The sequence below is a fragment of the Nerophis lumbriciformis genome, linkage group LG01 (genome assembly GCF_033978685.3).
Source record: "Nerophis lumbriciformis linkage group LG01, RoL_Nlum_v2.1, whole genome shotgun sequence".
NCBI lineage: Eukaryota > Metazoa > Chordata > Actinopteri > Syngnathiformes > Syngnathidae > Nerophis > Nerophis lumbriciformis.
Window position 1 is genome coordinate 61,612,314 of NC_084548.2, and position 13,496 is coordinate 61,625,809.

The 13,496-nt window shown below is 40.8% G+C and overlaps 1 protein-coding gene across 1 annotated transcript in view; it reads left to right on the forward strand.

Annotated features, from left to right (window-relative positions):
- hspg2 (heparan sulfate proteoglycan 2) overlaps nt 1-13,496 on the forward strand; it is a 362,847-nt gene that overhangs the window by 200,345 nt on the left and 149,006 nt on the right. The window contains exons 34-36 of the mRNA XM_061923339.2: nt 4,983-5,123; nt 8,289-8,480; nt 8,710-8,748. Coding sequence (XP_061779323.2) covers nt 4,983-5,123; nt 8,289-8,480; nt 8,710-8,748 — 372 coding nt within the window. The remainder of the gene's footprint in view (nt 1-4,982; nt 5,124-8,288; nt 8,481-8,709; nt 8,749-13,496) is intronic.

Below are 13,496 nucleotides of genomic sequence, written 5' to 3' on the forward strand. Positions count from 1 at the left end.
GGTTTAAAAAAGTATGACTTTTTAAAGCGCCGCTGTACGGAGTGGAGAAGTAGAGCGCACCAATAAACCTTAAAGGCCTACTGAAATGCGATTTTCTTATTTAAACGGGGATAGCAGGTCCATTCTATGTGTCATACTTGATCATTTCGCGATATTGCCATATTTTTGCTGAAAAGGATTTAGTAGAGAACATCGACGATAAAGTTTGCAACTTTTGGTCGCTGATAAAAAAAAGCCTTGCCTGTACCGGAAGTAGCAGACGATATGCGCGTGACGTCACAGGCTGTGGAGCTCCTCACATCCGCACATTGTTTACAATCATGGCCACCAGCAGCGAGAGCGATTCGGACCGAGAAAGCGACGATTTCCCCATTAATTTGAGCGAGGATGAAAGATTTGTGGATGAGGAAAGTGAGAGTGAAGGACTAGAGGGCAGTGGGAGCGATTCAGATAGGGAAGATGCTGTGAGAGGCGGGTGGGACCTGATATTCAGCTGGGAATGGCTAAAACAGTAAATAAACACAAGACATATATATACTCTATTAGCCACAACACAACCAGGCTTATATTTAATATGCCACAAATTAATCCCGCATAACAAACACCTCCCCCCTCCCGTCCATATAACCCGCCAATACAACTCAAACACCTGCACAACACACTCAATCCCACAGCCCAAAGTACCGTTCACCTCCCCAAAGTTCATACGGCACATATATTTCCCCAAAGTCCCCAAAGTTACGTACGTGACATGCACATAGCGGCACGCACGCACGGGCAAGCGATCAAATGTTTGGAAGCCGCAGCTGCATGCGTACTCACGGTACCGCGTCTGCGCATCCAACTCAAAGTCCTCCTGGTAAGAGTCTCTGTTGTCCCAGTTCTCCACAGGCCAATGTTAAAGCTTGACTGTCATCTTTCGGGAATGTAAACAATGAAACACCGGCTGTGTTTGTGTTGCTGCAGTCGGCCGCAATACACCGCTTTCCACCTACAGCTTTCTTCTTTGCTGTCTCCATTGTTGATTGAACAAATTGCAAAAGATTCACCAACACAGATGTCCAGAATACTGTGGAATTATGCGATGAAAACAGACGACTTAATAGCTGGCCACCATGCTGTCCCAAAATGTCCTCTGCAATCCATGACGTCACGCGCAGGCGTCATCATACCGAGACGTTTTCAGCAGGATATTTCGCGCAAAATTTAATATCCCACTTTAGTAAGCTAACCCGTATTGGCATGTGTTGCAATGTTAAGATTTCATCATTGATATACAAACTATCAGACTGCGTGGTCGGTAGTAGTGGGTTTCAGTAGGCCTTTAAATGCACTGCCTTTGCGTGCCGGCTCAATCACATAATATCTACGGCTTTTCACACACTAGTGAATGCAATCATACTTGGTCAACAGCCATACAGGTCACGCTGAGGGTGGCCGTATAAACAACTTTAACACTGTTACAAATATGCGCCACACTGTGAACCCACACCAAACAAGAATGACAAACACATTTCGGGAGAACATCCGCACCGTAACACAACATAAACACAACAGAACAAATACCCAGAACCCCTTGCAGCACTAACTCTTCCGGGACGCAACAATATACACCCCCCGCTAACCCCTACCAACCCCCCCGCCCCCTCCCCAACCCCGCCCACCTCAACCTCCTCATGCTCTCTCAGGGAGAGCATGTCCCAAATTCCAAGCTGCTGTTTTGAGGCATGTTAAAAAAAATACTGCACTTTGTGACTTCAATAATAAATATGGCAGTGCAGTATAACTCGGTTGGGAGAGTGGCCGTGCCAGCAACTTGAGGGTTCCTGGTTCGATCCCCGCTTACGCCATCCTAGTCACTGCCGTTGTGTCCTTGAGCAAGACACTTTACCCACCTGCTCCTAGTGCCACCCACACTGGTTTAAATGTAACTTAGATTTTGGGTTTCACTATGTAAAAGCGCTTTGAGTCACTAGAGAAAAAGCGCGATATAAATATAATTCACTTCACTTCACATGTTGGCACTTTTTTCCATAACCTGAGTTGATTTATTTTGGAAAACCTTGTTACATTGTTTGATGCATCCAGCGGGGCATCACAACAAAATTAGGCATAATAATGTGTTAATTCCACGACTGTACATATTGGTATCGGTTGATATCGGAATCGGTAAATAAGAGTTGGACAATATCGGATATCGGCAAAAAAGCCATCATTGGACATCTCTAACATCAATGTTAATATTTGGTTACATGTCCCTTGGCAAGTTTCACTGCAATAAGGCGCCTTTGGTAGCCATCCACAAGCTTCTGGCAAGCTTCTGGTTGAATTTTAGACCACTCCTCTTGACAAAATTGGTGTAGTTCAGCTAAATGTGTTGATTTTCTGACATGGACTTGTTTCTTCAGCATTGTCCACACGTTTAAGTCAGGACTTTGGGAAGGCCATTCTAAAACCTTAATTGTAGCCTGATTTAGCCATTCCTTTACCACTTTTGACGTGTGTTTGGGGTCATTGTCCTGTTGGAACACCCAACTGCGCCCAGGACCCAACCTCCGGGCTGATGATTTTAGGTTGTTCTGAAGAATTTAGAGGTAATATTCATTTTTAATTGTCCCATTTACTCTCTGTAAAGCACCAGCTTGACGGTAGGAATGGTGTTCCTGGGATTAAATTTGGTTTTTGTGGCCAAACACCTCGATTTTTGTTTCATCTGACATCACATGGACAAAGATAAGACCGTCTGGAAAAAGTTCTGTGGTCACAGATAAGTCGCAGATACTGTATATACGTTGTGAAATGAGTTATTGACAGAAATATTTAGTAAATGTTTATTTACATACCTTAATTGTTTCCAAACGATGTCCGTAGCACGGCAGCAAAACGGCCGATCAGACAAAACAGAAGTCATCGTCGTGGTAACACTAGCTGCGCAAGCTAGCCCTCCAATCGGCTAAACATACTCGATAACTCCACGGTGACGTTTTTGGTGAATTTACTGAGGAATCTGTAAAACTAAAACAATACAAAAAGAATGTGGTTGTAAGTTAGCGTATTAGCTAATGCTAACAAGGCCAGCTTGATTGCATTACGATAACACTATGCATGAAAACACTCCGACGGACATCACACATGGGACAATTTAGTAAGTAAGAATTGTTTTAGTTATATTGTAAAACTTGTAAACGTTGCTTGGAGTGTTGAATGAAGAATCTATATGAGTAGAAACGCTATGGACGGCTAAAAGACAGAACGGCACTTATACTTCCGGTTGAAAGCACTAAATAGAAGGACACCGCAGCATCAAGAGTAGGCAAACAGACACTCGCAAACATGTTAGCATATTAGCCAATGCAAACGACGCGAGCTTGATTAAATTACAATAGCACGTACAAATATGCATGAAAACACTCCGACAGACATCACACATGGGATGCTTTAGTAAGTAATAATAGTTTTAGTTATATTGTAAAACTTGCAAACGTTGCCTGGAGTGATGGATGAAGAAAGTCACCCCTACTTCCGGTTCAAAATTTTAAACAGAAGGAATTCACATTCATCTGTGCCAACTCGTCCAAAAGATGGCGCCAAAGTACAAACTATTACACACCATTTTGGTGTCCTTGCATGTGTTTAATGTCAACTATTTACATTAGGGCCATCAGCAAAGACAAATCCATAAATTAGCCACACACTTGTATAAGCCGCAGCGTTCAAAGCGTAGGAAGCAAGTGGCGGTTATTAGTCTGGAATTCACGGTATTATTTTTTTTAATGTGTAGTTTGTGCACACCTTTTTTTTATGGCTGGCCCTGGCACGTATTCTTTAGCAACAGGCGTCTTTGTAGGCTTTTTAAAACCCCGTCATAGCGATGCTGCCGTTTCGGGTGGCTGATAAGGTTTGATGCGCTAGGCACGTTTTTTTTTGTACTCTCTTCGTGGAATGTTTGCCGAACATTTAGTGCAAATAGCACACGAAATGTCTTCCTCCCGAAAACGTGAAGAAGTCCATGACTGTTACCAATATGTCATGTCACGGTTAGCTGTGTGCCTAAGCTAGTAGGGGCAAAGAGTCAGAGTAGTCCATTTGAAGCGAAGACAAAATATGCCGTTTGTTTGAAACTCTGGGAACAATCTTTTTTTAAAGATATATTATAATGTCGTTTATTAATAGCACATGTTTGTATGTTGCCAATAAAGGAAACCGATTGCAAATCGACTGAGAAATAAGCAAACCATGATTTATTTTCAATAACAGTGCATTGTAATGCAATGCCTGAAATGGGTAATTGGCCCCCACTAAGATGGCTGCCATGTTGGCGCCTAGCGTACATTGGCTGATTATATATACGCATTTTTATGTTTACAATGAGCGCTTGTTTTGCTCACCCTAACCCACACCATTGGGATTCAAAAATTTAAAAAAATTAATAACAGCTATTTATTTAAAAAAATAATAATAATAATAGATTTTATTTGTAAAAAGCACTTTACATTGAGTACACAACCTCAAAGTGCTACAGTCTATTAAAAAAAATAAAAATATAATTAAAAACTAGAACAGCCTAGTAGCTAGAACTAGTATGCATATATCTAAAAAAAGGGGTTTTTTAAAAAGAAGGGTTTTTAAGCCTTTTTTAAAAGCATCCACAGTCTGTGGTGCCCTCAGGTGGTCAGGGAGACTGGGAGCGGCGGAGCAGAAAGCCCGGTCTCCCATTGTTCGTAGCTTTGTCCTCGGAGATTGAAGGAGGTTAGCCTGTCCGGAGCGGAGGTGTCGTGCGGAGGATTTGGGGGTGAGTAGTTCTTTAAGGTAGAGGGGGGCATTTCCATGGAGGCACTGGTTATGTTTATCGGTGTGACGTCCTCATATCGGCCTGATATTTGTCGTGCATCCCTTTTTTTTTTTTTATAGTTTTTTTGTTATTTCACAAGTGGCTTAAAATGCGTCACCTCGACGGAGATCACATCCGCACTATCTTTCAGATGAATGCTGAAAGTCCATCCTGCGCCACATGCAAGCCCGGAACCTTCCATCTGAGCCAGCAAAACAAAGATGGCTGCCTGTCCTGTTTCTGTATGGGCGTCACACAGCAGTGCTCCAGCTCCAACTACTACAGAGACCTGGTAAGGCTACTACCACACCTGCCAATGCAGACGGAGCCAAGTTGTGGACAAGGATTGTTATAGCGAGGGCGAGCCAACACATTCCGATGGTTCAAGTAGTCCGTTCTGGTTCTCAAATGGATCATAATTTCGCCTTGCAGAGCAGGACGCTTCTCCGAGATGTTATCCAGTGTGCGATTTAGTCTGGAAAACACAGAAGTCTTTCAGGGAATGAAATGGTCACGACATATTGTCATCGATGAGAACTTGTCTTTTAAACCACACATAAAATAGCTTGTTTAAACTTAAAATTAAATTGTTTATTTTAGAAACCAATCCTGTTTTTGCTTACAAGTTAGGAAATGCTGGATATGCCTTTACTGGATTCTGGAGACTTGCTCTTTATGACCCTTACGCCCTACGTTTTATCACTGCTTGTGGCAACCTTGCCTACCATTGCACTATGTATCCAAGAGAAAACTGTCCATCTTTGTATGGTAAGTATGGTTTTTATTTATAAATCGCTTCTTGGTCTTGCGCCCCCTTAGTTATGTTATTTTATGTGTAGAGACGCCAGTCGCTACAGTTTGCGGTCACAGGATATTATTTTTGTGTTGGCCAACATAAGTCTCGGTAAAAAAAAGCCTTCAGATTTTGCTGCTCAATGGTCATGGAATTAGTTACAAAAGGATCTGAGGGTACCTGAACGCATCCCTTTGGGGGAATTTCAGGCCATTTTAAAGGATCGAGAAGCTGTTTCTATTGGGCACTGTACTTGTTTTTAGATTGTTTTTTACCGAATCATTTTATTTATTTCAACTATTACGTGTTTTTATGTTTATTTTATAAGTATTTTGTGCTTTTTGTCATGTCTGTGTAATCATGTTTTGTTTTAGTCATGTTATGTTTTGTTTAGTTATTGGACTCTTTAGTTTCTGGCTTTTCACTCCCTTGTCTTGTTTCCATGGTTACCCATTAGTTTCACCTGTTCCACGTTTGCACTCATTGTGCACTCTTGTTTGTCACCATAGCAACCCATTAGTTTTCACCTGTCACGTCACGCACCTGTTTCACGTTTTGAGTCACGCACCTGTTTTCGTTATTCATGTCTGTAGTATTTAAGTTCATTGTTTTCAGTTTGTCTTTCTGGCGACATCCCACATTTATGCTCTTCACATTCCTGACACTTGTTTTCATGTCCATCTTTCATGCTGCTACTTTAGTCCAAGCCAAGTAAGTTTTTTTGTTTATTAATGCCACAGTTAGTTTTTTTGTTTCATTGTTCACAGTTTTTGCCCACATGCAAGTATTTATTTCATTTGTCAAGTTTGTACTTCCGCCTTGTGCGCACCTTTAGTTTGTTCTTTTTTTTGATAATATTAAATAAATATGTACTCACATTCCCGTCTCGCCCGAGCCAACTTTCCGTTGCATTCCGGAAAAGCAAACACCCAGGACCAAGTCATGACACTTTTAACTATAGTGTGCGACTGCTACTGTTTGTTGTTGTTTTATGCATTTATAAAACCTCTTTTTTCTACCCTCTAGGCCAGGTCAGTTTTGTTTATAAGAGATTTTATTCTCAATTTGTTTTGTTTACCTGTTTAAATAAAGGAAAATACATTATAAAAGGGTACCTTGAATGGCTGCTAACATCCCCTGAATTTGTCGATACACCAGGATGAAATTTACCGTATTTTCCGGACCATAGGGCGAACCGGATTATAAGGCACACTGCCGAAGAGCGGGTCTACTCAGGTCTAGTTTCATACAAAAGGCGTATTAAAGGGGTCATATTATTTATTTTTTTAAATTGAAAACACTTCCTTGTGGTCTACATAACATGTAATGGTGGTTCTTTGGTCAACATGTCTCTAATAACTAAAGTTCCTTGGGTGGATTATGTAAACTCACTACACCGGTATGTTTTAGCACTTTCATGGTGAGTTTACTGACAGATATAAGTAAGAACTTTACACTACTTTATATTATAAATGGCAACAGCGGAGGATGAATGTCACATAACTAGAAGATAGAGAAAAAGAAGAAGCTTATCGACTACGGTGTCGGCACGGACTAGAAAAAGCGGGCTCGAGCAAATTTTCAGGACTTATGCAGATCCCAAATACAGATCAGCAGCTACCAGAAGGTAAGAAAAGTTGCTTTTGCATAATATTGCGAAACAAAACGCCAGATAATATGTCTTACCTTATACACACACCATAATAATACTCATATGTTGAAGCACAGTACAATCCATTAAGCGGTGTTGCTTCATAGCTTACCAAAGTCGTGCTAAAACATTTTAATGGATTTTTGAGCGCCGTGTGTAATGTTCTATATTTTCAATGGACCATATACAATATTGGTGTTTACTTGTGTCATATTGCAGTCTACACATATCTCTTATGTGTGACTGCCATCATATTGCAGTCCACACTTATCTCTTATGTGTGACTGCCATCTACTGGTCAGACTTATCATTTCACCATGTACCAAATAAAATAGCTTTGAGGTCGGTAAGCACAACCAAAATTATTCCGTACCGGCATATAAGGGGCACTGTCGAGTTTTGAGAAAATGAAAGGATTTTAAATGCGCCTTACAGTCCTAAAAATACGGTACTCCAGTCAGCAGATGTCCTGTTGTCATGATTATAAAACGGTAGACGTCTACAATGTCCTGGACTACTTCTGCTAAAAGAGATGCAGCCATGAAATTGTTTCGGACAGGACCGTGGTTCCAACATCAAATTTTATTTTGCACGTAATTAAACTGTCACAGATGTGGAAAGATGAAACCGTCAATCAAGTGGCACCAACGCTCCTGTACTTTAATCCTTGTTGCAATGAGAGGACAAATCCAGTGCACCAGAATCCAAATAGCCTGTCCACCATGTCGGCAGAGGGTCAGGATTGAGGACAGAGAGGGTTGCCTCGCAAGGCAATAAGCGCTGTGGTTGAGTTGGTTTCCACCTAGGGAGCAGCAGCTTGACTCTGTTTACTCTAGTTATACAGCAGCAATTTTCTAAATCTTGTGTAAGACACTTTAGTTTTGTAAGGGAAAAAAAACCCTTCACATTCTGGAATTCTATAATTACAAAGCTGTGCTCTGCGTTTGTGTTGTTTTGATTGCTGTGCCTGTGTTTCTCATTGCTTTATCGTGTTTGTGAACCTATTCCTGCAGGTATCTACAGCGTTTTATCCAGGGAATTTCCAGGGATTTGCACTGGTGAACCGCCAACGCACCAACCGCATCTCCACCGGTTTCACAGTGGAGGTTTCCACTGACGGCACTCAGCTGTCCTACAGCAACTTTGACTACCTTGGACAAGAGCCCCACTACTGGCAGCTTCCAGAGGTCTTCCAGGGAGACAAGGTCAGTTCCTAAAGGACTTTGGAGCAGAGAACCCTGTGGTGCAACAGAAACCTGTAGACCTTTCTCTCACAAGTTTCGCTTTCCTTCCTTCAAACGTCAGCCGGTCATCTATCTGTCTCTGCGACACATTTGTGTGGAGTGCACTGAAACTGTTTGTTTTCAGTCACACGGTTTGATGACCCGAGCATTAACTGTCTCCACTGTTTCATCTGATCATCTATGCTTATAGAGAGATCCGTCCTTGACTCGTATCAAGCGAGCTGAGCAGGTATGAAGGTGTCAGGCGCAGGCTGAGTGTCTTTTGGTCTTTTGTTCTGCTGTTGTTACTGGAAGTCCTCTGACATGTTTTAGACTTCAGTAGTACCTCAACTTACGAGCTCAAGCGGTTCCATGACGGAGCTGGTAACTCATAAGACTCTCAAACAATCTCTAATCAGCGTTGTCAACTTGAGTGACTATCAGTCAATCAATCAATCAAAGTTTATTTATATAGTCCTATGTTCTCATTCGTTCAGGTCAACGTGTTCATAGGACATTCAATGGAACACAACTGGACTGTTTGTTTTGTCGTAGAAGATAATTCACCTCTCACCTAAGTAGGCTTCATCAGTTCATTCAAATAAACTTCGATTGGTCACATCTAGTCTTAGAGTTTGATTGGTAAGATCTAGTCTTGGACTTAGATTGGTCCGATCTAGTCTTATACTTCAATTGGTCAGCTCTTGTCTTAGACTTTGATTGGTAAGATCTAGTCTTGGACTTAGATTGGTCCGATCTAGTCTTGTACTTCAATTGGTCAGCTCTAGTCTTGGAATTTGACTGGTCAGATCTAGTCTGAGACTTTGATTGGTAAGATTTAGTCTTGGACTTCAATTGGTCAGATCTAGTCTTAGAAGTTGATTGGTCTGATCTAGTCTTAGACTCTGATTGGTCATATCTAGTCATAGACTTAGTTCGGTCAGATTTAGTCATAGACATAGTTTGGTCAGATCTAATCTTAGACTTTGATTGGTCAGATCCAGTCATAGACTTAGTTCAATCAGATCTAAGCTTGGACTTAGTTCAGTCAGATTTAGTCTTAGATATAGTTCGGTCAGATCTCGTCTTAGACTTAGATTGGTCAGATCTAGCCATAAACCTAGTTTGGTCAGATCCAGTCTTAGACTTTGATTGGTCAGATCTAGTTTTAGACTTTGTTTGGTCACATTTAGTCTTAGACTTTGATTGGTCAGATCTAGTCATAAACTTAGTTTGGTCATATCTAGTCATATACTTAAATTAGTCAGATCTAGTCTGGGACTTAGATTGGTCCGATCTAGTCTTGTACTTCAATTGGTCAGCTCTAGTCTTAGACTTTGATTGGTAAGATCTAGTCTTGGACTTAGATTGGTTCGATCTAGTCTTGTACTTCAATTGGTCAGCTCTAGTCTTAGACTTTGATTGGTAAGATCTAGTCTTGGAATTTGACTGGTCAGATCTAGTCTGAGACTTTCATTGGTAAGATTTAGTCTTGGACTTCAATTGGTCAGATCTAGTCTTAGAGGTTGATTGGTCTGATCTAGTCTTAGACTCTGATTGGTCATATCTAGTCATAGACTTAGTTCGGTCAGATTTAGTCATAGACATAGTTTGGCCAGATCTAATTTTAGACTTTGATTGGTCAGATCCAGTCATAGACTTAGTTCAATCAGATCTAAGCTTGGACTTAGTTCAGTCAGATTTAGTCTTAGATATAGTTCGGTCAGATCTCGTCTTAGACTTAGATTGGTCAGATCTAGTATTGTACTTCAATTGGTCAGCTCTAGTCTTAGACTTTGATTGGTAAGATCTAGTCTTGGACTTAGATTGGTCCGATCTAGTCTTGTACTTCAATTGGTCAGCTCTAGCCTTGGAATTTGACTGGTCAGATCTAGTCTGAGACTTTGATTGGTAAGATTTAGTCTTGGACTTCAATTGGTCAGATCTAGTCTTAGAGGTTGATTGGTCTGATCTAGTCTTAGACTCTGATTGGTCATATCTAGTCATAGACTTAGTTCGGTCAGATTTAGTCATAGACATAGTTTGGTCAGATCTAATCTTAGACTTTGATTGGTCAGATCTAGTCATAGACTTAGTTCAATCAGATCTAAGCTTGGACTTAGTTCAGTCAGATTTAGTCTTAGACATAGTTTGGTCAGATCTCGTCTTAGACTTAGATTGGTCAGATCTAGCCATAAACGTAGTTTGGTCAGATCTAGCCATAGACTTAGTTTGGTCAGATCTAGTCTTAGACTTTGATTGGTCAGATCTAGTTTTAGACTTTGATTGGTCACATCTAGTCTTAGACTTTGATTGGTCAGATCTAGTTTTAGACTTTGATTGGTCAGATCTAGTCATAAACTTAGTTTGGTCATATCTAGTCATATACTTAAATTAGTCAGATCTAGTCCAAGACTTATTGTAGATTGGTCAGATCGAGTCCAGCAGTTGGTGCCAAATCCCCAACTTTTTAAACTCCAACACTAGGAAGGTAAACCTGGGCAAGAATGGTTGCACCCTATTGTAGTGAAAAAACAACTGTTGACATGCTAAAGAGCAACCCTTCTGTCAATGCCAATGACAATCGTGAGAGCGAACTAGATGTGACCAATCTAACCCTTAAGACTAGATGTGACCAAACTAAGTCTAAGACTAGATCTGACCAATCTAAATCTAAGACTAGATGTGACCAATCTAAGTCGAAGATTTGATGTGACCAATCTAAGTATAAGATTAGATCTGACCAATCTGAGTCTAAGACTAGATCTGACCAATCTAAGTCTGCTTGGATCAGTTCCGATCGGCATCTTGCCATCTTACTAATGCGGCAAGTTACCGAAATGGAAGGCGAGAGCGTGAACAATGTCCGTGACTTTGGCTTTAGAAGAGCAGATACCTCCGAACAGACCAAGAGACCGTCTGGAAACGGCATTCTGTAGCAGCTTCAGGCGTGGGCAGAGAAGTGATCCTCAGATGCGACAATGACAATTGTCGCCATCTTTGGCGGGAAGGCTTTAGAAGCTGGACCACTGCTTAGGGTTGGAAAACAAACTAATGCCAGCAAGTAAGACCAGACGCTCTTGGGCAGATCTTACTGTGGCATTCGCTACGTCAACTAGCAGCAGGAAGGCTTGCAACTCAAATTTATCCTCGCAATTTACAGCATAACAAAAAGCAGAGAGACCACTCGTGTCTTAAGTTCTCGTAAGTTGAGGTACGGTACTGTTAGCTCGGTTTTGTTGGTTTAACCGCATGGTATTTGACAGTTTTACGTTGCCAACTCCCAACAGACTCTCATTTTGGAAACGCTTGCATCGTGCTTCACCTGATGCAAGCCATGTAGATAGTTCACGGGCCATGAAAGAGCTTCATAGCTCGTAGCTTTGCTTGAACCACACTGTCAAAACAATACCAAATACCACCCGTCCAGTCATTGGGAAAACCTTCAAAGCCAACACGTTATCCGCACCAATAGAGTGGCTGTGATCTGGCAGAGGAGCAGCTAAGGTAAGACCCTTCCATCCTGTAGGTGTAAATACTGAACACCCACAGACCCAAAGTGCTAGTCGGGTAATTGGTGTGACCTATCAAACTCCTGAGGATAACACAGTCACAGGTCTACTGGCTCAGCAGTCATCCAGTTACAGATGCTCTTATGTCATAAATACGCAAAGTAGCATGACTTGCTATCTTAGCAGTCATAGCCTGAACATTTTAAAAGAGAACTGCACTTTTTTTTTAGGTAATTCTGCCTATTGTTCACAATCATTATGAGAGACAAGAATAAAACGATTTTTTTGTTGCATTTTAACATGTAAAAATCGTTTCATTCTTGGTGGCTAGCAATGCAGCTAATGTTAGCAATCAGTTCTACCTCTAAATCACTTTAAAAATGCATTCAAAACCCGTCAACAATACTTAATTTACGTTCTGTTACCTGTTTAATAACCAAACTGTAGTAACATTGTTATTGTAAGAGTGAACACTGAGGAACTCTTTAACTCTTTCACCTCACTCTCTCGGCTTCCGTCTGCTCCAACGTCTCACTCTTCCTTCGTGCTCGCTTTTAGAAGCAGCAGTTCACCCTCAGTATATTCAGGTTCAAAAAGAAAAGGTTGTGAATCTTCACTTGTCCAAAAATAGTCATCTTCGTTGTTTGTTCGAAATTACTCGTGTTTGTTTCCACATTTGTTGCCAGAAGTCGGAAGTGCGTTGCTATGGAAACAGAAATAAATGCACCGAGGAATTAGTTACGGCAATGATTAAAATGACCAAAATAGGGTAAATATTGTACATATTACATATTGTTATGAAGGCGTTTGTTACTACATTATATATATACTTGCAGTGTGTATATTGTACATATTACATATTGTTATGAAGGTGTTTGTTACGACATTGTATATATACTTGCAGTGTGTATATTGTACATATCACATATTGTTATGAAGGTGTCTGTTTGTTCCAGCTGGCCGGGAATGTTTTTTCCGGTTTATATTGAAAATCCCTCCATTTATGCCAAAATAGCTTGGCTCCAAATTCCACATTTTGCAACTTCGAGTCACTTTCACCTCACTCCCTCGGCTTCCGTCTGCTCCAATGTCTCACCCATCCTTCGGGCTCGCTTTTAGAAGCAGCAGTTCACCCTCAGTATATTCAGGTTCAAAAAGATAAGGTTGTGAATCCTCACTTGTCCAAAATTAGTCATCTTCGTTGTTTGTTATCAAGTCTGCCATGATTAGAAATTACTCGTGTTTGTTTCCACATTTGTTGCCAGAAGTCGGAAGTGCGTTGCTATGGAAACAGAAATAAATGCACCGAGGAATTAGTTACGGCAATGATTAAAATGACCAAAATAGGGTAAATATTGTACATATTACATATTGTTATGAAGGCGTTTGTTACTACATTATATATATACTTGCAGTGTGTATATTGTACATATTACATATTGTTATGAAGGTGTTTGTTACGACATTGTATATATACTTGCAGTGT